Below are 27,266 nucleotides of genomic sequence, written 5' to 3' on the forward strand. Positions count from 1 at the left end.
TCACAGCCTTTATAGAGAACAGTCTATGGCAGGGGCCTATAACAACCAATCAGAGTAAAGATCTCAAAAGGGTGGGAATTCCATGTTTTCTCCAAGTCTTAAAAACCTCTCCTCGTGAGAGTCATATTGCAATATCAGGATTTTTACTTTTAAATGCTCTTTATCATTTTATGATAAAGGTATACTGTAACTGGGCTGAGTACCTCATATACTTTAACTTTACTGGTGATTTGAATTTGATTTATTCTGGTTTAATGCTTTTATCTGTCATAGGGTGCATGGAGCTCCATGAATTTCAATTCTGAAGTTGTAAGGTGCCCAGTATAATCTGGTGTATTAATTTCATAAAACCTACTATCCTTTCTTACTAAAATGGGAGTAGCCTGTGGCAGATGTTGTACAGGCTCTACAAAGGATCCATCAGAATAACCGTCAGCAGTTAGGATAACAATTGTGGAAGAGTCCAGCAGATGACAGTGTGTCACTAATGTGTAGCCCTGTCAGGCCCATAAGTGTGGCTGGATCCACACTGAACTTACAAGTAGCCTGGTGTTGCAGCGTGTTGCTCGCCATCATGGCATTTTTTGTGTGGCTTAAAGGGACACTGTACCTACATTTTTTCTTTCGTGATTCAGATAGAGCATACTTAAGCAACTTTCTAATTTACTCCTATTATCAAATGTTCTTTATTCTCTTGGTATCTTTATTTGAAATGCAAAAATGTAAGTTTAGATGCCAGCACATTTTTGGTGAACAACCTGGGTTGTCTTTGCTGATTGGTGGATAAATTCATCCACCAATGAAAAAGTGCTGTCCAGAGTTCTGAACGAAGAAAAAAGCTTAAATGCCTTCTTTTTCAAATAAAGATAGCAAGAGAACGAAGAAAAATTGATAATAGGAGTAAATTAGAAAGTTGCTTAAAATTGTATGCTCTATCTGAATCACGAAAGAAAACATTTGGGTACAGTGTCCCTTTAACCCTAAACACCTAGGGCAAGATTACATATGAGGCGTCGCCTGCAAAAGCCGGCGACGCTGGTTTTTACATGGTTTTGGTATCACATATACAGCGTCGCATATAAATGTGGCGCGTATATTTCACCAGTTGGCTGCAATTTTTACTCCCTTAAACTAACATAGGACCGCGTCGCAAATCGGTATCACATATTCAGCGCAAGGACTTATGCGGTGAAAATGGAGACATTTTACTCAATTATCACCTCACCACACATAGATAGACGCAGCAAGCCTTGCGCTGAAAATGTGAGCACCGTAACTGGCTGAAAATAATAACTAACTAACACCTAACGCATGTGCAATATCTATCTGTCAACCGCCAACACCCACCCCAATAATTAATAAAATATATTAACCCCTAATCCGCCATTAACCCGCATTGCAATATGCCTAATAAATGTATTAACCCCTAATCCGCCATTCACCCACATTGTGATCTACCTAATAAAACTATTAACCCCTAATCCGCCATTAATCCACAACGCAATAAACCTAATACAACTATTAACCCCTAATTCGCCATTAACCCACACAATGCAATAATCCTAATAAATCTATTAATCCCTAATCTGCCAAATCCCCACAACTCAAATAACTAATTAAATTACTAAGCCCCCTAAGCTAACACCCCCTAAATTAGCCCCAATTACCTAAATTAAAAATTATTAAATTACAAACAATTAAAATAAAAAAGCTAACATTACTTAAAAATAAAAAAAATCTAAGATTAAATTAATCTTAGATTACAAAAAATAAAAAGTCTAACATTACATAAAATAAACCAAATTATCAAAAATAAAAAAATTAAACCTAATCCCTATGAAAATAAAAAAGTCCCCCTAATCTAATACTAAACTACCAATAGCCCTTAAGAGGGCCTTTTGTAGGGCATTGCCCTAAGTTAAACAGCTCTTTTCCTTAAAAAATACTAAGTCCCCCCTCTAACAGTAAACCCCCCCACCCTCCAAACCCCCCAAAATAAAAAACCTAACACTAAAAAATCCTAAACTACCCATTGCATTTGTGTAGGCATTTCCCTTAAAAGGGCATTCAGCTCTTTTAAGAGTGCTCAATAAATCCCTAATCAAAAAGAAAAAAAAAAAAAAGACTAATTCTAACCCCCCAAATAGGTACTCACCGTTCCTGAAGTCCGGCAGAAAAGGTCCTGTTCCAGGCGGTGCAGTCTTCTTCCAAGTGGCTTACATCTTCTTCCAAGCGGGACCTCTTCCTTCTTCATCCATGACCAAGCCGGCGTGGAGATGAGGGCGGAGTAGGACCGGCGACCGTGGAGCAATGGAGCGCTGAGAATCCTCTTTGTAAAATTGCCGCCGTACACTGAATAGTGAATTCAAGGTACGCGTTTAAATATGGCGTCCCTTGATTCTTTAAATTCAAATTAGCCAATAGGATGAGAGCTACTGAAATCCTATTGGCTGTTCAAAAATACTTTTAGAGGGGGGATTTAGTATTTTTTAAGGAAAAGAGCGGTTTATTGGTAGTTTAGTATTAGATTAGGGGGTGTTTTTATTTTGGGGGGGCTTTTTTATTTTTATAGGGATTAGGTTTAATTTTTTAATTTTTGATAATTTGCTTTATTATTTTATGATTTTTTTATTTTTTGTAATCTTAGATTAATTTAATCTTAGGTTTTTCTTATTTTTAAGTAATGTTAGATTTTTTTTTATTTTAATTGTAATTTAGTCATTTTTAATTTAGGTAATTGGGGTTAATTTAGGGCTGTTAGGTTAGTAATTTAATTAGTTATTTGCGTTGTGGGGGTTTAGCGGATTAGGGGTTAATAGATTTATAAGGTTTGTTGCGATGTAGATTAATGGTGGATTAGGGGTTAATAAGTTTTATTAGGTACTTTGCGATGTGGTTTAATGGCAGATTAGGGGTTAATAGTTTTAATAGGGACTTTGTGATGTGGGTGAATGGCGGATTAGGGGTTAGCACATTTATTAGGTAGTTTGCGATGTTGGGGTTGGCAGATTTAGGGGTTAATACTTTTATTAGGTAGTTTGCAATGTTGGGGCTGGCGGATTTAGGGGTTAATACTTTTATTAGATAGATTGTGATGTGTGTGAATGGCGGATTAGGGGTTAATAGTTTAATTAGGCATATTGCGTTGTGGGGGGGTTGTCGGTTTCTGGGGTTAATACGTTTATTCTTAGTTCCGATGGGGGTTTGATGGCGGATATAGGGGATTTACGTGTCGGGTTTATTTTTTGGAGGCGGGTTAGACTTTTACGGGAGATTTGAATTTTTTTTTTATTTTCTTAGGCGCCGGCAGTTTCTAAAGTGCCCTAAATCACTGACAAATCCAGACATTTGTATGGACGCTCATTTCTGGACATCGCTAGTTTATCCGACTTACGGCACATTATGAACTGCTGACGGGGTTTATGTGATACCCCGATGTGCGCGGGTTTCAGCAGTTGTGCTGAAGCTTGCGCCGCATATGTAATCTTGCCCCAAATCTGCTTTTGATTCACCTGTCAAATCTGGAGTGGATTAAAATGTATATTTTTAATCATGTTGTCTAGAGAGCATGGTATCTCAAGAATTCCTTTGAGTGGTAAAAACACATAAGTTAATTTAATGATTATTTAAAAAAAGAGGAGAGAATACCTCCAGGGTGGTAAATTAATATTAACTTACCAAGTATTATGGTGTAGATCCTAGAAGTAATTTATCAAAATTAATTCAAAAGAGAAGAATTGTGAAATCAAACTTATGTAGGTTTCACCAGAAATAGATAGGAAATTCAGCACTATTTTATAAATCAGTATAATTTTTTTATTTTTTATTAATTGATTGATTAAAAGTGCACATGAAGCATACATTTTTCATAAATGTTCCCTCTAGAACGCATGTAACCTGCAGGTACCCCTAACATCCCGCTAACCAAAGAATCCAGTATTAAGTTCCTCTACTATTTGACCGCGGAAAAGACAAAGGTCCTTGAGTACTGCTGGTGCCGCGGTCCAATCTACAAAGAGCCTGAGATTAAAGTTTGTAAGCACAGGACTTAAAGTGCGGTGGATGCCACGGTTAAGAAGCTGTCTACAATAGCGGAACAGTACACAAAAGCACACATGATGGGACTCTCCCTCTAAGTTAAGATAACCTTATCCACATTGATGTTACATGTGTCTAGGGAACTTTTTGTTTCTTAAATCCAGGAGGAAATATAATGGCTTGTTGAAATTTGACAACTTTGCTCTGAAACAGCGTGATTAACAATACTTTTGTTTTTGCTAATAGATGATACATTGGGCGCCATGTACTAAGGCGTCAATTTTTTCGCACAGACCGTATCGAAATAACCCGCCGGCATTCGCACCATGCGGATGGCACTTCGTTACATGAATGTACTAAAAACCAAGCCGTAAAATTTCGCGTCTATTGTGTGTCGAAGACAATCGGATTATTGATAACTTTGAAGCTTCGTTCGGCGCGAAAGAGCAAAGTTAAGAAGCAGTCTGCGACCTGATTGGTTTAGTTCTTTACCCACGTGACGATCTAGGTGTCATAATCGCCAGACAAGCGGCAACGTCTGGCTGCTGACATGTATCGAAAAAGCAGACTGGCTGATGCCAATTATAACGCTAGACACAGCTTGGAATGAACTGGTGGCAAAAAAGTGTAAGGCTGCCAACAGTTTTAATAGTCCGGGTATGGCTTGTGAACGCGCTGTCATTGGTTCAAGGTATTCTGCTATTTCATTGTAAAGTTGCATAATAGCTTCTCTATCCAAACCGAATCTCTGGATAATCTCTCGATCAGAAATGCTTTCCAAACCCATACGTGGAAGGAAAACTCTAGGGACTCTAATTCTTCTACCTCTCCTTCTCTGCAAGTTGTTAACCGGTGCCTGTATAGCCCTTCTTCCTCGTAATTGAATTAATCGGAAAAGAAACATGTGTAAAAGTGTCTCCATCTTCATTCACTGATCCAAAAACCAATAATGCTACAATAGTAGTCTAGTCCTTTCACTTAAGTACTTCTACCTGGCGTCAGGTTGATAACCCCTATAGTTTTCTATTGTATTCGCTACCTAAATGGTCGCGAAGGAAATCACGCGAAGTTACAGTGAAAGTTGGAGCGGGCGGATTAGTTGTAACATTCATAATTTCCGATTACAGCGAATTTACGTGCGATCGAACATGTAGTAAGTGGAAAAAGGCTTCGGAACGATGAGTTGAGTAAAATTACGATCGCTGATGAAAAATAGTGGTTTTTCGAGCAGATCGCAGATTGATACATACGAGAAGCAGATCGTGAGCGAATTTTGACGCGGAAATACAGACGGACGGTCACTTCGAAGCTTAGTACATGGCGCCCATTGACTGCTAACTGCTACACCATTTATTAAATGGACAGGAAACCACAAATTTTTCTTTCATGGTTCGGATAGAACATAAAATTTCAAACAACTTTCCAATTTACTTCTAATATCAAATTTGCTTAATTCTTTTGTTAGCCATTGCTGAAGGAACAGCATTCCACGACTGGCAGTTAGCTGAACACATCTAGTTAGTTGTCAATCATGAGACAAATATGTGCAGGCACCAATCACCAGATGGCTCCTACTAGTGTAGGATATGTGTGCATTCTTTTTCAACAAGGGATACCAAGAGAACAAAGCACATTTGAAAATGGAAGTGAATTAAAACGTTTCTTAAAATGACATGCTCTATCTCAATCATGCACATTTAATTTTGACGTTCCTATTCCTAAATAATTCATGTAAGATATACTAAAAACGTTCATCTTTTTTCTGCATGGTCATTTAAGTTTATGGACTGTTACCTGCATAGATATGGACGATAAAGCTGATGAGTTCTTAAAGCAGCAGCACAGCATTAATATAGTTTTAAAGTGAAGCATTTCTAGCAAAGTTATTGACTGTATAGAGTTTATTTTTTATTTATTTGTATGAAACATTTATGCTTTATGTGCAATACATTAATAAAATAAATAAGTGATACTGATTTATAAAAGAGTGCTTAATTCCCCATCGATTTTTTGTGAAATTTAATTTCGGGCTAGATTTGCCAGTTTGCAGGGCACGCTATAATAAATCAGCCATTACAAGTGGCTGGTTATTGCTACAGTGAGCTTGCGGTAGCAACTAGCGCTTATAAAATTAACCAGGGGTCAGATCCCAAACTTTGCACACTCAAATGTCCCGTGCTTGTACCTTGATAAACACTGCAGCCAAAGTAGAGCCATCTGCAAGCAATGGACATTTAAGTGTGCAAAGTTTGGGAACATGACAATTACTTTTCTTTGCTGCAGTGGCTCGCTCAGTCCCTGGATCTCATCCCTATTGAACATCTTTAGGATGAGCTGGAAAGGGCTATTCGCTGCAGGCCTACACCTCCATTGAATCTCCAGGAGTTGCGTTACACTCTCATGTCAGCATTGTACACAATACCTCCACAACGTTTTCAGCTTCTTGTTGAATCCATGCCTAGACTAATTCAGGCTGTTTTGAAGGTGAAAGGAGGCTCAACACGGTACTAGGTAGCTGTACATAATAAAGTGACCGCACAGTGTGTGTGTGTGTATATATATATATATATATATATTTTACACACACACCTAATTTTAACTTATTTAACTTCCATTAAAGTAAAAAAAGATAACCAAAATTCTATATTTTATAGGACAATTTTTATAGTGTAATAAAATAATTCACAGAGCTGTAACATTTTTGGTCTGGTTAAAAACTTACTTTATTATTACATATAGTGAGCTATGCATACTCACCCGTAACAGAAGGGTTGCGGCTGGCTAATTAATATTATGTCTGAAAATCCTACATTTGACATACATTTGTTAAGCTCTGAAATAGACTATCTTAGGTTCTGTGTTTCTTCAAGCTCAGCAAGGTGTGAATATTCTAGACACTTAGCAATAATTGACTAGCTACTTTCCAATGAGCATTACTTTTACCTTTAAAAAAAACAAAAAAACGAATGTGACAACCTGATAACATTTTAAATTTAAATAATATAAAACAGCTACCATGTTAGGTCTCTTGAAATCAGAAAGATATTATGCTAATCAAATCAGATTTCCAAATATTCACATTGCAAATGTATCAAAGTGATGAAGACATAAATAAATTCAGGAATATGTAATGTCATCTACCCTACCAGTTTTAGAAAGAAAAAAACATAAGAAAAGTTACAGTATGCAGTAAAAGACACTGTAGGAATAACCAATGAAGGCCAACAATAAAAAGCCACAAATCATTTGATACGCACACATCACAATATGCTACACTGACACTGCACACTATAACCGACGTGCCATTCAGTGACAATACCACTGATTAGTCCTCACAAGTCTGTGTTTAAAATGAAGCTCCAACAAACACATGAGTAAATAGACATGTCTCCTTCTGTTGGTCCAGTAATAGTAGTGTGCTAAACTGTAACTGCAAGAGGGTTGCATATCTTGCACAGTGAGATTAAAGGGGTTCTTGGAACAGACCTCAAACATTAATGTCACAGACTATTGTACAATAAATTGGGCTGCCTCTTGACTTTATAACTCTATGAACAGCTTAAAGGGAAATATAACTAACAATTCTACCATGCACATGAAGGAACACAATTTACAATGTTAAATATACTGTATATTGGTGCAATAAGATGTTTAAAGAGGCATATAAATATAGCATATATGTGCAAGAAAGCATTGCGCTGCAAAATAAATGTTTGTATGGTATATTTATCTAGCTAGATAACATTTCACAGGGTTTGTCAACTATCAACCAACTTCCTAAACACATGGAAGCTGCAGATCAATCATTTAAAAACCTTAAAGGGATAGTATACTCCAGATCCAGAAATGTTATTGTTTTAAAAAAAAAAAAAGATAGATAATCCCTTTATTACCCATTCCCCAGTTTTGCACAGCCATATGGTTATATTAAAATACGTTTTACCTCTGTGATTACCTTGTATCAAAGCCTCTGCAGACTGCACCCTTATTTCAGTCTTTTTTTTTAAAGTCATTTGTGTCAAATATTATAATATATATTCAGGAATGATCCTTTGGAGGACATCTTTCGGCAAATTGTATCTATATCCCATATGCATCTCCTTACAACATGTAAATACAATGCCTTGCAAAAGTATTCACCCCCCTTGACTTTTTACCTATTTTGTTACATTACAGCCTTAAGTTCAATGTTTTATTAATCTGAATTTTATGTGATGGATCAGAACACAATAGTCTAAGTTGGTGAAGTGAAATGAGAAAAATATATACATAAAACTATTTTTTAAAAATAGAAAACAGAAAATTGGCATGTGTGTATGTATTCACCCCTTTGTTATGAAGCCCATAAAAAGCTCTGGTGCAACCAATTACCTTCAGAAGTCATATAATTAGTGAAATGGATGTCCCCCTGTGTGCAATCTATCACATGATCTGTCATTACATATACACACCTTTTTTAAAAGGCCCCAGAGGCTGCAACACCTAAGCAACAGGCACCGCTAACCAAACACTGCCATGAAGACCAAGGAACTCTCCAAACAAGTAAGGGACTCAGTTGTTGTACAAGTCAGGGTTAGATTATAAAAAAATATCCAAATCTTTGATGATCCCCAGGAGCACCATCAAATCTATCATAACCAAATGGAAAGAACATGGCACAACAGCAAACCTGCCAAGAGACGGCCGCCCACCAAAACTCATGGACCGGGCAAGGAGGGCATTAATCAGAGAGGCAGCACAGAGACCTAGGGTAACCCTGGAGGAGCTGCAGAGTTCCACAGCAGAGACTGGAGTATCTGTACATAGGAGGACAATAAGCCGTACGCTCCATAGAGTTGGGCTTTATAGCAGAGTGGCCAGAAGAAAGCCATTACTTTCAGCAAAAAACAAAATGGCACGTCTGGTCTGATGAGACTAAAATTGAACTTTTCGGCCATCAAAGAAAACGCTATGTCTGGTGCAAATCCAACACATCACATCACCCAAAGATCACCATCCCCCCAGTGAAACATGCATCATGCTGTGGGGATGTTTTTAAGCAGCCAGGACTGGGAAACTGGTCAGAGTTGAGGGAAAGATGGATGGTGCTAAATACAGGGATATTCTTGAGCAAAACCTGTACCACTCTGTGCGTGATTTGAGGCTAGGACGGAGGTTCACCTTCCAGCAGGACAATGACTCCAAGCACACAGCTAAAGCAACACTTGAAAGGTTTAAGGGGAAACCCGTAAATGTTTTGGAATGGCCTAGTCAAAGCCCAGACCTCAATCCAATAGAAAATCTGTGGTCAGACTTAAAGATTGCTGTTCACAAGCACAAACCATCCAACTTGAAGGAGCTGGAGCAGTTTTGCAAGGAGGAATGGGCAAAAATCCCAGTGGTAAGATGTAGCAAGCTCATAGAGACTTATGCAAAGCGACTTGGAGGTGTGATTGCTGCAAAAGGTGGCTCTACAAAGTATTGACTTTAGGGGGTGAATAGTTATGCACATTGACTTTTTCTTTTATTTTGTCCTATTTGTTGTTTGCTTCACAATATAAAAAAAAAACATCTTCCAAATTGTGGGCATGTTCTGTAAATTAAATGATGCAAGTCCTCAAACAATCCATGTTAATTCCAGGTTGTGAGGCAACAAAACACAAAAAATGACAATACTTTTGCAAGACATTGTATGTGGTTAGTATAGCTGCTAAAATTGGGTACCATTTACCCCTCTGTGTTACATTATGTGGGTACTGGTTAGTATTCGTGGTATGAGTCACCGATTAATTAGTGTAGTCGTGTTAAGCCTATTGTAGTGCAGCTATAAATTCTTCCCAATAAAATAACATATGGTGATAAAAGTCTATTTGATTTGTTTGTTAGAAGTGGTATTTGTCTAGAGATAACAATCTAGAAACATTTTGTCTCCATTCCGGAATTGTGGGAGTTTGTGTTGTTTTCCATAATCTAGGGATCAGCTGTTTGGCTCCGCTGATCATTAAGTAAAGTAATGCCAATCTCCCCAAGGCAGAACATACAGTGATCTGAGATGTCATTGCAGAAAATGCAGCATGTCTGCAGAAAGAGCAGGACACATGCAAGAACTGTAAGCAATTTAACTTTTCATCGCTGCTCCACATTAGGCTGTTCTCTGGCTGCACTGTGTAAGTTATCCTTACCACAGTACATACAGAGCAAAGTGCGGTTTGAAGTGAACAGTCAAATATTCAGTAGCGCTGCCAAGCAGTAGTGCATTAATTGACTGTCTCTCAGAAATTTTGTCAAGCCCGTCCCCTAGCCTTTCACAGTCTGCAAAGCTGTTTTATTCTGAATGTATGAGCAATGTACCTAATTTGCAATGCAATTTTTAACTACTGCACTATATTATAAAACTTTAAAATGAGCCATTCGAAAATATGTGTACCAGTGTTGTACTGTGTTTGGTAGTTTATCCTTGATCTCTGATTCTGGCAGTACTTTCCTGTTGTTTAGTAATGCGTGAGCTGGAATATGTTATTTCAGTTCTTTTGACAGACTTTTATTTTAGCCAATCAGTGCTGACTCATAGGTAAATCCACAGGAGTGAGCACAATGTTATCTAAATGACACACATGATCTAGCTCTGTTTAGCTGTGAAAAACTGAGATAAGTGGCAGCCTTCAATGGCTTAGAAATTAGCATATGGGACTACCTTGGTTTAGCTTTCAACAAAGAATATCAAAAGAACAAAGCAAATTTCATAATAAAAGTAAATTAAAAAGTTGTTTAAAATTACATGCCCTATCTGAATCATGAAAGTTTAAATTTGACTAGATTATCCCTTTAAGACTGGACTGAGATTTTGGCTAGGTAATCTAAAATGTAATACTTATCTGCATGAAGAATTACTGTCCAATTTACCATGTCACTAAACCCAAATTAGCACTGCACCAACTTCTTTGAGAACTTCATGACTGTTAGCTCCTCTCTGAATAATAATGTAAGAAATTGCTGTCTTATAGTCTGGGAAACTCTTCCTAATAAATATTTAAACGCAGGATAGATTGTTCAAAACTCTTTTTCAATTGCACAAATTGATCTCGACTGCTAGTTTGTCTTTACTTGAATTCAAAAGTGGTCTGACGAAGTCTTTTGATGAGATTCTGAGTCTCAAACCACCATTTCAAATGTTATCTGACAAATGGAGGAAAAAGGAATTCTCAGAGAAAGACTGGTACCTCTTGTTCTTTTAGTTGACAAAGAACTGCTGCAATATATGCATCCACCATCCTGCCGATAGGATTACACACCTACTCAGAGTTAAATTTACATTTTGAGTTTAAGAGGTTTAAAAGACGTAAAATAAATTTGACAATGGTACCCAGAAAAACAGATTGACTTATGGCCAGATTACGAGTGGCGCTCTAACAGTTGCATCAGAAGTAGCACGCATATTACAAGTTGAAAATAAATGTGCTTGCTCGAGAGCAATTGAATTTAACGTGCATTGGGTTACAGCGACCTCAGAGCTCTGGTTAATACTTACGCTTGCACAAAACACATTCAAAATTCATTTAAAAGTACAGTTACACTCATAATAACACAATCTAATACAATTATTGAAAAAAAATGCAAAAAGCATAATTTATGCTTACCTGATAAATTTATTTCTCTTGTGATGTATCGAGTCCACGGATTCATCCTTACTTATGGGATATTCTCCTTCCCTACAGGAAGTGGCAGAGAGAGCACCCACAGCAGAGCTGACTATATAGCTCCCCTCTTAGCTCCACCCCCCATTCATTCGACCGAAGGCTAGGAAGAAAAAGGAGAAACCATAGGGGGAAGTGGTCACTGAAAGTTTAAAAAATAAAAATATATATGCATGTCGTAATAAACAGGGCGGGCCGTGGACTCGATACATCACAATAGAAATAAATTTATCAGGTAAGCATAAATTATGTTTTCTCTTGTAAGATGTATCAAGTCCACGGAGTCATCCTTACTTATGGGATACCAATACCAAAGCTTTAGGACACGGATGAAGGGAGGGACAAGACAGGGACCTTAAACAGAAGGCACCACTGCTTGTAGAACCTTTCTCCCAAAAATAGCCTCCGAAGAAGCAAAAGTATCAAATTTGGAAAATTTGGAAAAAGTATGAAGCGAAGACCAAGTCAACAGAAGCCTCATTTTTAAAAGCCCATGTGGAAGCCACAGCTCTAGTAGAATGAGCAGTAATTCTTTCAGGAGGCTGCTGTCCAGCAGTCTCCTAGGCCAAACGGATGATGCTTTTCAGCCAAAAGGAAAGAGGTAGCCGTAGCCCTTTGACCTCTCCGTTTACCAGAATAAACAACAAACAATGAAGATGTTTGACGAGAATCTTTAGTTGCTTGTAAGTAGAACTTTAAAGCACGAACCACATCAAGATTGTGCAACAGACGTTCCTTCTTTGATGAAGGATTAGGACACAGAGAAGGAACCACAATCTCTTGATTGATACTCTTATTAGAAACAACCTTAGGAAGAAAACCAGGTTTGGTACGCAAAACCACCTTATCTGAATGGAAAATAAGATAAGGGGAATCACAATGTAAAGCAGATAGCTCAGAAACTCTTCGAGCCGAAGAGATAGAAACTAAGAACAAAACCTTCCAAGATAGAAATTTAATATCTATGGAATGCATAGGTTCAAACGGAACCCCTTGAAGAACTCTAAGGTCTAAGTTTAGGCTCCAAGGCAGAGCAGCAGGCTTAAATACAGGCTTAATTCTGACCAAAGCCTGACTCAAAGTTTGAACGTCTGGGACATCTGCCAGACGTTTGTGTAGTAGAATAGATAAAGCAGAAATTTGTCCTTTTAGAGAACTAGCTGATAATCCCTTCTCCAAACCCTCTTGGAGAAAAGACAATATTCTAGGAATCCTAATCTTACTCCACGAGTAGCCTTTGGATTCACACCAAAAAAGATATTTGCGCCAAATCTTATGATAGATCTTCCTGGTGACAGGCTTTCTAGCCTGAATCAGGGTATCAATGACCGACTCAGAGAACCCATGCTTTGATAGAACTAGGCGTTCAATCTCCATGCAGTCAGACGCAGAGAAACTAGATTTGTATGTGAGAACGGACCTTGGATTAGAAGGTCCCGCCTCATTGGCAGGGTCCACGGTGGAACCAAGGACATGCCCACTAGGTCTGCATACCAAGTCCTGCGTGGCCACGCAGGTGCTATCTGAATCACCGAAGCTCTCTCCTGCTTGATTCTGGCAACCAGATGTGGAAGGAGAGGAAGCGGTGGAAATACGTAGGCCAGATTGAAGGACCAAGGTACTGCTAGAGCATCTATCAGTACCGCCTTGGGATCCCGGGACCTGGACCCGTAACGAGGAAGTTTTGGCATTCTGACGAGACGCCATCAGATCCAATTCTGGTGTGCCCCATAGCTGAATCAGCTGAGCAAATACCTCCGGATGGTGTTCCCACTCCCCCGGATAAAAAGTCTGACGACTTAGAAAATCCGCCTCCCAGTTCTCTACTGCTGGAATGTGGATTGCTGAGAGATGGCAAGAGTGATCCTCCGCCCATCTGATTATTTTGCTTACCTCCATCATCTCTAGAGAACTCCTTATTCCTCCTTGATGATTGATATAAGCTAGAGTCGTGATGTTGTCCGACTGAAACCAGATGAATTTGGCTGCAGCCATGCCTGAAGCGCATTGAATAGCGCTCTCAGTTCTAGTATTTTTAACGGAAGAAGAGATTCCTCCCGAGACCATAAGCCCTGTGCTTTCAGGGAGTTCCAGACTGCACCCCAGCCTAGCAGGCTGGCATCTGTCGTTACTCTGGCCTGTGGAAGTACATTCCCTGAGACAGGTGGTCCTGAGACAACCATCAGAGAAGAGAATCTCTGGTCTCCTGGTCCAGATGCAGTTGAGAAGATAAATCTGCATAATCCCCATTCCACTGTTTGAGCATGCATAGTTGGAGTGGTCTGAGATGTAGGCGGGCAAAAGGAACTATGTCCATTGCCGCTGCCATGCCGTGTGAGACTTGGCAAGTTGGAAAGTCGACGCTTGAATTAAGATGTTGTCTAGATAAGGCGCCAATGCTATGCCCCGAGGTCGTAGAAATGCCAGAAGGGACCCTAGCACCTTTGTGAAAATTCTTGGAGCCGTGGCTAACCCGAAGGGAAGAGCCACAAACTGGTAATGCCTGTTTAGAAAGGCAAATCTGAGAAATTGATGATGATTTCTGTGAATAGGGATGTGTAGATACGCATCCTTTAAGTCCATGGTAGTCATATATTGACCTTCCTGGATCAGAGGCAGAATAGTCCGAATGGTCTCCATCTTGAATGATGGAACCCTGAGAAACTTGTTTAGAATTTTGAGATCCAAGATTGGTCTGAAAGTTCCCTCTTTTTTGGGAACCACAAACAGGTTTGAGTAGAACCCCCATGGTAAGTAGATCTTCTATACAGCGTAAGAACGCCTCTCTCTTTGTCTGGTTTACAGACAATCGAGAAATATGAAATCTCCCCCGTGGAAGGGAGTCTTTGAATTCCAGAAGATATCCCTGGGACACAATTTCTAAAGCCCAGGGATCGTGAGTATCTCTTGCCCAAGCCTGAGCGAAGAGAGAGAGTCTGTCCCCTACTAGATCCGGTTACGGATCGGGGCTACCCCTTCATGCTGTCTTAGAAGCAGCTGCAGGCTTCTTGGACTGTTTACCCTTGTTCCAAGCCTGGTTAGGTCTCCAGACTGACTTGGATTGAGCAAAATTTCTCTCTTGCTTTGCCTTGATTCTGTCCATAATATCCTTTAATGGAGTCTCCATCTGAAGAGCCTCTTCTAGAGCCTCAAACCAGAAAGCAGTTGCAGTAGTTACAGGAACAATGCACGCAATAGGTTGAAAAGAAAAACCCTGATGAACAAAAAATTTCTTCAGGAGACCCTCTAATTTTTTATCCATAGGATCTTTGAAAGCACAACTGTCTTCGATAGGTATAGTTGTATGCTTAGACAGAGTAGAAATAGCTCCCTCCACCTTAGGGACTGTCTGCCACAAGTCCCGCATGGTGTCAGATATGGGAAACATTTTCTTAAAAACTGGAGGAGGAGAGAACGGAATACCTGGTCTATCCCACTCCTTAGTAATAATATTCACAATCCTCTTAGGAACTGAAAAAACATTAGAGTAAACAGGAACCTCTAAGTATTTATCCATTTTACACAATTTCTCTGGAACCACTATAAGGTCACAATCATCTAGAGTCCCTAATACCTCTCTGAGCAATAAGCGTAGGTGTTCAAGCTTAAATTTAAAGGCCGTCATATCAGAATCTGTCTGAGGAAGCGTCTTTCCTGAATCAGAAATTTCTCCCTCAGATAACAAATCCCTCACCCCTACTTCAGAGCATTGTGAGGGCATATCAGATACGGCTACTAAAGCGTCAGATGGCTCAGCATATTTTCTAAACCCAGAGCTGTCCCGCTTTCCTTGTAAACCAGGCAGTTTAGATAAAACCTCTGTGAGGGTTGTATTCATAACTGTGGCCATGTCTTGTAAAGTAAAAGAATTTGACGTACTAGAGGTACTTGGCGTCACTTGTGCGGCCGTTACTGGTTGTGACACTAGGGGAGAGCTAGATGGCGAACCCTCATTTACTTCTGACTGAGAATCATCTATTGCTCTATTTTTAAGTGCTAATATATGTTCTTTATAGTTTATAGACATATCAGTACAATTGGGACACATTCTAAGAGGGGGTTCCACAATGGCTTCCAAACATATTAAACAAGGATTTTCCTTGGTGTCAGACATGTTAAACAGGCTAGTAATGTAACAAGCAAGCTTGGAAAACACTGTAATCAAAGTAAAAAACACTTAGAAATAAAACGGTACTGTGCCTTTAAGAGAAAAAAAGCTGCACCAGTTCTGCAAAACAGTGTAAAAATTCAGTAAACTTAACGAAATTTTTACAGTAGCATTCTAAAAGGCTTAGTAACTTTGCACAGCTATGTAAATAAACAATTAACCCTTTAATGGCAAAAACGGATTGAAAAAAACGTTAAACCCACTAAAAAAAGACTTCCAGCACCATGCCACAGCTTTGCTGTAGCTCCTACCTGCCCTTCAGAACGATTTGTGGGGGAAAAAACTTCCTTAACAACCCTCAAACACAGCAGAAACGACAGGAGAAGCAGTGATATGTCTCAGAGGAAAGGAAACTACGCAACTGAGGCGTGAAAATAGGCCCCTCCCACCTCACTCGATGTTTTGAGGCCTAACAGACAAACACTAGAGTGTCTCTAAATTAACCATGTGAGTTACAAAACTTAAAACCAAGCCACAATGACCCCTTTAGTCCCTTCAAAAAACGTTATAAATGCATCAAAAAACAAAACGTTTTTTCCTAACAGTGTCACCAGTAACTAATGAGCCCTTCAAGCAAGCTGAAATTCCTATTAAAGTATCTGAATACAGCTTACCCTTCCCTCATGGGGATATTGCCAGCCTTTTCTAGATTTAACACAGTCTGTCTAGAAAAATAGACTGAACATACCTCATATGCAGCTTAGTCTGCAAACTGTTCTCCCAACTGAAGTTTTCCAATACTCTTCAGGCCTTGTGAGAACAGCAGTGGATCTTAGTTACAAAGTGCTAAGATCATCATCCTCCTTGCAGAAATCTTCATCCCTTTTCTGCCAGAGAGTAAATAGTACACACCGATACCATTTAAAATAATAAACTTTTGCTTGAGAAGTAAAAATCTAACATCTTAGTCACCACATAGCTCTTTGCCCTTCCTAGCAGTTAAGCAGGCAGAGAGAATGACTGGGGGGTGGAGCTAAGGGGGGAGCTATATAGACAGCTCTGCTGTGGGTGCTCTCTCTGCCACTTCCTGTAGGGAAATAGAATATTCCATAAGTAAGGATGACTCCGTGGACTCGATACATCTTACAAGAGAAAAAGGTATATAGGCTCAAAGCTACACATACATATGTGTTGGTGAGGTAGCTCAGTTGGTAAATGCCCTAACTACAAAAAAGCTTGTTTAAAAAAAGCCCAAAAGGGTGAAACGCGTTGAATGGGACCTGCTACACTATACTAAACTTCATTTACCACAAAAGTCAAAAAGCTGTGTGACCCTGCAACTTAAAACTTTTCTCCTGACCCTGCAACTTAAAATCTACCTTTGGTAACTTCAGGGAACACGGTGTTACTGCTAAACACTGACCAAAGATTTCTTCAAACCTCAAGAAGTCTGAGGGAACCCAGATGAAAGTAATATTTGGGCTATAAGAAGAAAGGAAAACAAAAAAGGATAACTACATCACCAGAACGGATCATCACCCCTGAACTCTCAATCAAAGAGAAGGTCAGGTGACTTATCAGAAGCACCAGGATCTAACAGTCTGTGAATCCCTCACAGTGAAGAATATCAGCGGTTGCAACCAGGACAGATTAAGGTACCTCTACACTAATTTGCACTGCGGTTTTTAAATCACGCAAACTGAACTTTAAAGACATCAAGGTATTCATATGCTAAATTAACCATTTCCATTAACCACGATTGTTTTGGCACTAAAATCAGAATAACGGCTGTTTTTTGCCTTTTAACTATCCAGCACACTTGAGCCAATTATATGTCCAAGGAGAGTAACTGTGTAACTTTATAAACGATATTTGTTACCAAAGAACTGCAAAGCTGTTACGCTAAATTTCTAATTACAGTTGTATCAAAGCCGTTACGCTCACCTTCTAATTACAGTTGAATAAATCTGAACAGTAGCACTGAATCTATTTGCTTTTAATATATTAAGATTGATACATTTGTGCCTTTTAAATATTCAATTCACCAATTTGTTGCTTACCATATGTTATCTATAGAATTAATTCTTTTAAACCTGGAATTCTAGGGTTTATAAATATATTGTTCTAGTCTGTTTTTATAAGTGTTGTAAAAGGGAGACGTCCCTTTATTAATTAGGAATAGCATTTGCTGTTGTTTTTATGTGTTATAAGAATTTTTAAATAAACAAGATTGTATAATACATTAGTTAGATTGGCATCAACATTTCCAAGCTTTTATTAGCGCTGCTAAATAAACCCCATTTGTTCCTCTTATCCACAATTTAGTTCTCTTTGAGGGAAGAACTTTTTTAGCAGCAGGAATCCATCATTAGGCGCTCCTATCACACTACACATAAAAAAAAATCCAAGGTCACATGTTCAAATCCCGGTAGGGCCGACTCAGCCCTTCATCCTTCCGAGGTCGATAAAATGGGTAACATTAAATTGGGTAATAATAACAACTATTATTATTCAACTGCCGATATGGTTAATTCCCGAGAGCGAGCGCTGAAAACGCGCTTTGAGTCCCACTGGGAGAAAGGCACTATATAAATACTAGTTATTATTATGTCTATATGTATTTACAGACATAAATAGATATTTCTCTCTCTCTCTCTCTCTCTCTCTCTCTCTCTCTCTCTCTCTCTCTCTCTCTCTCTCTATATATATATATATATATATATATATATATACACACACACACACAAACAATTTAAAGTAAATCATTCTACAGCAAGAAAGATTATTCACAAGTAAAAAACATTCAAGACAGTTGTCAATCTTCCCAGGAGTGGACGTCCCAGCAAATTCACCCCCAAAGGTTGAGTTACATGTCAGACTCTACAGGCCCCAGTTAGCATGTTAAAAGTTCATGTACAATTAGAAAAAGACTGAACAAGTATGGTTTGTATGGAAGGGTTGCAAAAATGATTATTTCAAGTTATTGCTGCTAAAGGTGGTTCTACGAACTATTGAATCATAAGGTATATTTAGTTTTTCCACACATGGGTTCTCCATGTTGGCTTTATTTTTTTTAAATACATGTGTTGTTGTTCATCTTAGTTGTATTTACCTAATTTCAAGACCTGCTAAGGACCAGATGATTGTTATTATGTCCTATGTAAAAGCATAAAATTCAAAGAAGGTGTACTTTATTTTTTTCATGACTGTGAGTATATATATATATATATATATATATATATATATATATATATATATATATATATATATATATATATATATATATAAAATCATATTGATATCTAGGTATAGATATATATCTTACCAAAAACCATCAGATATATAATGAAATATGTATTTAATAATAAATAGAACATATTCTGCTATGTTAAAAACACTGGAATGTGAAATATTCATATTTCATGTCAGGTTAGCGCACTTGAGAAGAGAAAATTCCACTGGGTTTGCTTGACTTGTTGGGTGTTTTTCCCCACTTTTCTTGCTCCATTGAAGTCTATGGAAGAATACTTTGAAGCAATTGCGATATTGTAACTTTGGCTTTTTGTGTGCGTTAGGTTAGTTAGTGCACAAGTAAAATTTTTATTTATTCAGCTTAGTTAGCGAGCGTGAGAGATAAATAATGCTCCACTCGTAATCTAGCCCTTAGCTTCAATAGCGGTTTCTCTGTGATTACAATTCAACCATGAAGCCGGCACATTATTAATACTTTTTGTATCTGTAAATGAGAATATTCCTCTGAGTTGACCACAAACAAAGGAAATCAAAGGTACTGTAAAGATTGTCTGCCAGTGTAATATGGAAGTATCTGAGATCAATGCAAACCAGAAATATATTCAAAGTGATTAGTTTGATAAGGGCCCTTATATCTAGAAATTGCCTTTAAGAGACATATTTTCTCTTTACAAGGAATAGCCTAGAATAAAACCTTGTTTGTGCTGGGGAACTGGTACCTCCTGTTTTATATGCAACTGCTGCAGTTGACTTTTTTACGTATTGAGAAATGATAGCTTACTGTCAGGATCTAGTGGGAGTGTTGGATGAACAACTCATGGTAGTGGTGGCAGATAGCTAGGGGCGTAAACCCTGAAACTTCACTGAATAAACCTTTGCTGTGCTAAAATCCAGAGAGTGCAATTTTTTTTTTTTTTTAAATAAATAGATTTATTATATATTTCCTGGACATAATGATAGTTCTGAAAGTTTATTTTCTGATCAGTTTCTTTATCAAGATTTTGACAGGTACATACATTATGTAAATAATCAGTGTGTCCAGTTAGACTTGGAAGAAGTGGAGGAAACATTTCACAACAATTAAGGAAAAAACGTTTAAAGTGATTCTTAGGATCAGAAATTTTACCCAACAAATTATATGTACTGTACATACAGTACCTGGCTGAAAAGCCAAATACGGACATAAAGATCTTTCAATATTACATATCTCATTAATTCAATATGCTGTACATCATGATGATTCCTTGACAGTAAAAACAAAATTTTATTTATGGGGGGCAAGTAACATATCTAAGTGTAATCAAACATATTCCTACATTAAAAAATAATTTTATCAAAACCTGATTCCAATTACAGCTCTGAATAATTATATTAATGACAAACACTGAAATTGCACTTTGACAATTATATTTGCAGTCCTTAATCTACTTGACTCCAGGAAATGTGTGTTCTCAGAGCTTTTCAATCAGGCCCCTTTTTCCGCGAGTGTTTATACTTGTCTACGTATGCTTTCACAAGATTTGCCACTTTAGATGAATCAACTTTACCACTCTTACTGTGGCAAACCTTATCTACTGCTTTCTTTACAATTTCCTTATATTCTTCTTTCGTTATATCTTTATTTTGGTAGTATGGTTTTATGGCCATTTTTACTTCTTGTGCTGCTCTTTCTTGTATTTGTACTTTCTGTATTTTTCCATCCGACTGTGAAGCAACACAACTGACTTGTTGAGATGGAGGTGGTGGGGGTGGAGGTGGTGGCAATCCCTGAGGTCCACTGGTGGAATCAGATACCTTAGTACGAGGTACCCCTTGCTGAAGTTGCACACGTACAGAAGGATGAACATTATATGGATTATGCTGAACATTCACCAAGGGGGGGTGAACACTCACTGTATATGGGAAAATATTCATAGATTGGACTGGTGCATTCCTTTGTGAATGAGCATTCAATTGCAAGGGCTGGTTATTCTTCTGCGGAGGTGGGGCAGCGATTTGTGGAGGTGTGGCAGCAATCTTTGGAGGAGGTGCATTCCTTGATGGAGAGAGAGCAGAAACTTGAGGTGGGGCATTCCTCTGTGGAGAAGGAATAGTCATTTGTTGGGTATTCCTTTGTGAAGTCAAAGCAGTAGAAACATGCAAAGCACTCATATGTGGAGGGGCATTCATTTGTGGAGGGGGAGCATTCATTTGTGGAGGGGGAGCATTCATTTGTGGAGGGGGGGCATTCATTTGTGGAGGGGGAGCAATCATCTGTGGGATATTGATCTGCAGAGGAGCAGACATTTGTGGGATGTTCATCTGTGGAGGCAGAGCATTCATTTGTGGTGGTGGAGCATTCATCTGCGGAGGTGGAGAAGTAATCTGTGGTGCATTTATCTGCGGAGGTAAACCGATCAGCGGTGGGGCATTCATCTGTGGAGGTAAAGCAGTCATCTGATGAGCATTCAGCTGTGGAGGAGGAACAGTAATCTGAGGGTCGTTAATTTGTGATGGAGCAGTCATCTGTGGAGGTGGAGTATTCATTTGACTCTGGATCACATTTAAAGGGATATGAGAGCCTTCATTATGCTGACTTGCTTGATCATCAAGGGTATGATCTGGGTCTGAAGGTTCATCCTGCTTTGGCCATCCAGACTGTAAACCTGTGGTTCTTCCTCTCTTTGAATTTTTTGAATAGTAATTTTGTACATCTGCAGGTAATGTTTTTCTTACAGCCCAACTTGATGTAGACGACCACCCAGATCGGGCAGCAGGTGAACCAAATTGATCCTGCTCAAATTTAGGCTTGTAATTTCTTGGCTCTGGGAACCTTGATTGCTCATACCCTGAATTCCCTGAAAAAGATGATCTATTATTCCAACGACTTTCATTCTGGTCTCCATGATTAAATGCACCATGAAAACCACCACGGCCACGAAAACCACCACCTCTTGGTGAATGCCAGTCCAAGTTAGCATATTTATTCCAAGAGTCCCTGGAATTATATTGGTTATCTTCCCAGTGAGAACCTCTATAAGATTGTCTAGGTCTATCCTGACCTCGGCCTCTATGCTTAACAGATTTCTGTTCGACTACCCAGTCTGGGTAATCATTTTTATTTTTATCTTCATAATGCTGTTCAAATTTATCTTTATTTATATCCTGCCAATCATTTCTGAAATACTCTCTTGGTCTGTCTTGTTTGTTACGTTTGTATCTTTCATTCCCTCTTGATCCCTTAAAGTTATCTGGTGGCCATCTTTCCTTCCAGGGAGGAGAAAAGCAAACCTTCTCATTCCTTTCAGGAGCAATACACCTGTTTCTTATCTTGGAACGATTTTCAGATCTAGAACGAGATCTGGTTCTAGATCTAGAGTGAGATTGTTTCCTGGTTCTATGGTCTCTGCTTCTTCCTTTCCACTGTCCACCTTTCTCGCGTTCATCTCTCTCTCTGCTGCGGGATCTAGATTTAGATGTAGGTTTAGCAGGGGAGCGGGATCTAGATTTAGATGTAGGTTTAGCAGGGGAGCGGGATCTAGATTTAGATGTAGGTTTAGCAGGGGAGCGGGATCTAGATTTACATGTAGGTTTAGCAGGGGAGCGGGATCTCTGCCTTTCTTTGACTTCACTTTTACTACGTGACCACTGAGTGGAAGGAGAATGAAATCTAGACTTTCTAGTTCTAGAATCACTCTTTATTTTATCATTATTTATTTGCTTTGGCTCTGTATTTGGGGAGTTCAATTCTTCCGTTGTACAAATTGCTACTTCTGAATTAAGGTTCAATCTTTCCTTTTGCGTTACTTCTAAATCAAGTTTAAAATTTTCCTTTACTTCTGAAGGATGATCAATTTCAGAATAATTTTGATCACTAAGAGAGTCACACTGCATTGCTACAGAATCATAGTCATCATCACCCAAAACTGTTGGTTGCTCACAGTTTATTATAGAAGCATTTCCATTTTCGTTATTGTCTGGTAATGTTATTTTACACTCATCTAAAACAGCAGGTGGCTTTAGAGAGCTTTCAAAACTTTCGATTGAAGTCGAATTTTCTTTTGTTTCTATAATTTCTGAAATATTTTCACAAATGTCAAGGACATTTTCTGTTATATCTGTTTGGGCAAACTCTGTATCTTCATCACTTTTATTTACAGACTTTTCAGAAGATGTATTCTCCTCACTGTCCTCTAGTATACATGTTGCAGTGGCACTTTCTTCAAAACATTCTGTTTGTTCGGTTTCTTTAACAGAACCAGCTAAGTTATTTATCTGTATATCCAGATTAGATTTTTGCTCCAATATAAATGTATCCATAGGAACAACCACATTTAACTCTGTTGAAATATTTGTTTTAGAAGAATCTTCAGAAGAAGCAGGTTCTAAAATGCAATTCTCTCTTGTATCATCATGATCTTTATTTGAACACACAACTTCAGATTGCTCAACTCTATTCAGGGTGAAAGAAATTAAAGAGCCTTCACTGTGGTTGTCAACATTTTCTGAGGGGGTAGGTGACAACAGCTCTGCATTCTCTAAAACTGAGACATCCGTGTTATCTTCTGAATGCTGCTCTTTCAGTGAGATGGAAGATTCTAGAACTTCATGCTTGCTATCTTGCAAGTTTTCTTCAAGAGAATCTAGCACACACAGGCCTTTGGGCTCCTGATGCTCAGAATCAGAAGAAAGTACAGAATCCTCCACTTCAATTTCTTGTTGCATCATCGGAGAATGGAAAGACTGAGATGACTCATTTTCTGAGCTGTGGTTATTTTTAGAAAATGGAGAACCTGGAGTTTCTATTCCTTCTAAATCCTGCTTTTCAGAGGTAGAAGCACATTCCTGTTCTTGCTCTGTTTGCATTTCAGTATCCGATAAGTCTTGCAACTGCGCTGTTTCTGACTCCAAATGAATTTCAGATGCAGGAGAAGCTGGTAATAAATCCTGTTTAAACATCTCATTTTTTAATACAGGAGTTGCCAAAACCACAATTCTGCTCACTTTGTAAAGACGGATAATGCGGCAAGTCAACATCCGATTGTTTAAGGGAGGACAGTGAAGCAAGTTGCTCCTTAGACATATTCTCAATAGAAGGAGAAGATGGGGACTTACCACACTCTACCTTGCTAGCACAAGTTGCTTCAGTATCAGACTTAACTATATCCATTTCTGATTGAATTTCTTCAGATAACTTTTCCTCAGATTCTTGTTCTGTTTCATTTGCAGAGTTGGCCTCACTTTCACTAGATACCTCTTCTGTTTGTGCAGAGGATCTAAGACGCCTTCTAACTTGAGATCCCTTTTTAGTTGGCCTTTTCCTTTGTTTTGGGGTCTGCTTTAAACAGTTTTCAGATGAAGAAACATTTGTAGACGAGCTGTTGCATCCAGAAGTATCACGATCAGAATTACTGGATTTTGGTGAGCCTTGAGACTCACCCATATCTTCAGATTTGCTATTTCTCGTGGATCGCCTTCTAGTGCTTGAATATACAGGCTTTTTTTTTGTTCCTCTTCTATTCGATGACCCAGATGTGGTCTGCTTCTTTTCTGTGCCTTCCTGAACAGCAGACAGAACGCACATTCTCTTTGAGAAACCTTTATTGTGGACTGAAAAATAATTTAAATGGAAGATGAATTCATTAAGTCTTGATGAAACCACAGGACGGGTTAGTGTTCCAGTGTCCATAGAAAAACAAGTGCTTTGAATGCCGGGCATTACAGAACGGGATTGCAAATATTTCATTTCTTCTCTTTTCTGAATAATTAAATCCATTTCCTTGTTTTCGGATACTTCTGCATTGATATCAGTGCAGTATGGTATGACTGGAATCAAAGAGCTTGGTTTACATGAAGCAGCGATATCCGTAAAACAACTGCTAGTACAGCTTAAACTGTTTATCTCTGGTTCAGATTCATTTTTCTCTTTATTTATTATGCATCCTTTTTGTACCTTGTCACACTCTAAACTTTGATTTTGTAATGCACGGTCTGCTTCTGTTCTGATGCATATTTTGTTACAGAGAGAGCAAAGGGAACAACTATGATTGCAACTGGAGTAGCAGCTGTCGTGTGTTTCTTTCAGTCTTCGAGACTTTACTTGGATCTTTGTGAATGCCCCACTTTGATTGATTTTATAAACTGCTTTGAAAAGTTTTCGATCAACAGGACAGGATGTGGATGTTTCAGACCACTTTAGAATACATGCCACACAGAATGCATGGTAACAATTTTCAGGAATGCCAACATCTTGTGCAAGAAAGTTCAGACAAATGGGACATCTCTGCTTCGCATAACTGGATACATCATTAGTTATACTTTTATTTTCCTCATCTTGGTCTTCTGCTCCAGGTGTGCATACTAGTTTGTTCTTCATTTTTTTTTTTGCGGAAACTGCAAACGAGCACAGCATAGACTTCTTCACCCTAGCCAGCTCCAGGCCTACACCCGCACTCAGCTCCTGGGCCTGCTGACAGATCCCGGCCGGTACGTGCACAAGGCACAGCCTCCTGCTCTAGTCCGAATCAACGTGTGTCCGTACAGTCCATGCAGGGGACCAGAAAACAAGGAGCAACGTAGTTTCACTGCCCCACGTTCATAGAGACCACATGTCCGGCCCGACAACAACGAACGTAAACGTTACTTACAACTCCTGGCAGCACTCTACGACCCACCTCAAAGCACAAAAACAACAGTCGCCATCTTTTCGGTGAATTCCGGGAGGGGTCTGGTCGGGGGTAACCAATCAGCGGCGATAATACGGAAAAAAAAAAAAAAAAAAAAGAGTGCAATTTTTTTTATGAATATACATACAGTCGGATGCAAAAGTTTAGGCACCCCTGACAATTTCCATGATTTTCATTTATAAATAATTGGGTGTTTGGATAAGCAATTTCATTTTGATCTATCAAATAACTGAAGGACACAGTAATATTTCAGTAGTGAAATAAAGTTTATTGGATTAACAGAAAATGTGCAATATGCATCAAAACAAAATTAGACAGGTGCATAAATTTGGGCACCCTTGTCATTTTGCTGATTTGAATACCTGTAACTACCTAGCACTGATTAATTGGAATTGGTTTAGTGAGATCATTGAGCTTTGAACTTCATAGACAGGTGCATCCAATCATGAGAAAAGGTAGTTAAGGTGGCCAATTGCAAGCTGTTCTCTTTGACTCTCCTCTGAAGAGTGGCAACATGGGGTCTCAAAATAACTCTCAAATGACCTGAAAACAAAGATTGTTCAACATTATGGTTCAGGGGAAGGCTACAAAAAGCTATCACAGAGATTTAAGCTGTCAGAGTCCACTGTGAGGAACATAGTGAGGAAATGGAAGACCACAGGCACAGTTCTTGTTAAGGCCAGAAGTAAAATATCGGAGAGGCAAAGGATGGTGAGAACGGTCAAAAACCAACCAAAGTCCACCTCCAAAGACCTACATCATCTTGCTGCAGATGGTGTTACTGTGCATCGTTCAACAATTCAGCGCATGAGAGAGTGATGCGGAAGAAGCCTTTTCTGCACACGCCACAAACAGAGTCACTTGAGGTATGCAAACGCACATTTGGACAAGTCAGCTTCATATTGGAAAAAGGTGCAGTGGACTGATGAAACAAAAATTTAGTTATTTGGTCATAACAAGGGGTGTTATGCATGGTGGCAAAAAAACACAGCGCTCCAAGAACAACACTTGCTAGCCACAGTAAAATTTGGTGGATGTTCCATCATGCTGTGGGGCTGTGTGGCCAGTGCTGGTACTGGGAATCTTGTTAAAATTTGCATGGATTCCACTCAATATCAGCAGATACTTGAGAATAATGTTGAGGAATCAGTCACAAATTTGGAGTTACGCCGGATCTGGATATTTCAACAAGACAACGACCCAAAACACTGCTCAAAATCTACTCTGGCATTTATGCAGAGGAACAAGTACAATGTTCTGAAATGGCCACCCCAGTCCCCAGACCTGAATATCATTGAAAATCTGTGGGGTGATTTGAAGCAGGCTGTCCATGCTCGGCAACCATTAAACCTAACTGAACTGGAGATGTTTTTCAAGAAGTAATGGTCCAAAATACCTTCATCCAGAATCCAGACACTTATTACAGGCTATAGGAAGAGACTAGAGGCTGGTATTTCTGCTAAAGAAGGCTCTACTAAATATTGATGCAATATTTCTGTTGGGGTGCCCAAATTTATGCACCTGTCTAAT

General features: G+C 38.9%; 2 protein-coding genes across 2 annotated transcripts in view; both read right to left on the minus strand.

Annotated features, from left to right (window-relative positions):
- Positions 1–27,266, minus strand: part of RNGTT (RNA guanylyltransferase and 5'-phosphatase) — a 1,295,116-nt gene that overhangs the window by 163,259 nt on the left and 1,104,591 nt on the right. The gene's annotated exons all lie outside the window — the stretch shown is intronic.
- Positions 20,026–24,240, minus strand: LOC128656558 (protein SCAF11). The gene has a single exon (XM_053710531.1). The coding sequence runs from the start codon at positions 24,085–24,087 to the stop codon at positions 20,533–20,535; it is 3,555 nt and encodes a 1,184-aa protein (XP_053566506.1). The 5' UTR covers positions 24,088–24,240; the 3' UTR covers positions 20,026–20,532.

The sequence above is a fragment of the Bombina bombina genome, chromosome 4 (assembly GCF_027579735.1).
Source record: "Bombina bombina isolate aBomBom1 chromosome 4, aBomBom1.pri, whole genome shotgun sequence".
NCBI classification, from domain to species: domain Eukaryota; kingdom Metazoa; phylum Chordata; class Amphibia; order Anura; family Bombinatoridae; genus Bombina; species Bombina bombina.

Excerpts from the sequence above, each read along its gene's own strand:
- LOC128656558 (XM_053710531.1), bottom strand. The coding sequence starts at position 24,087 with ATGTTGACTTGCCGCATTATCCGTCTTTACAAAGTGAGCAGAATTGTG.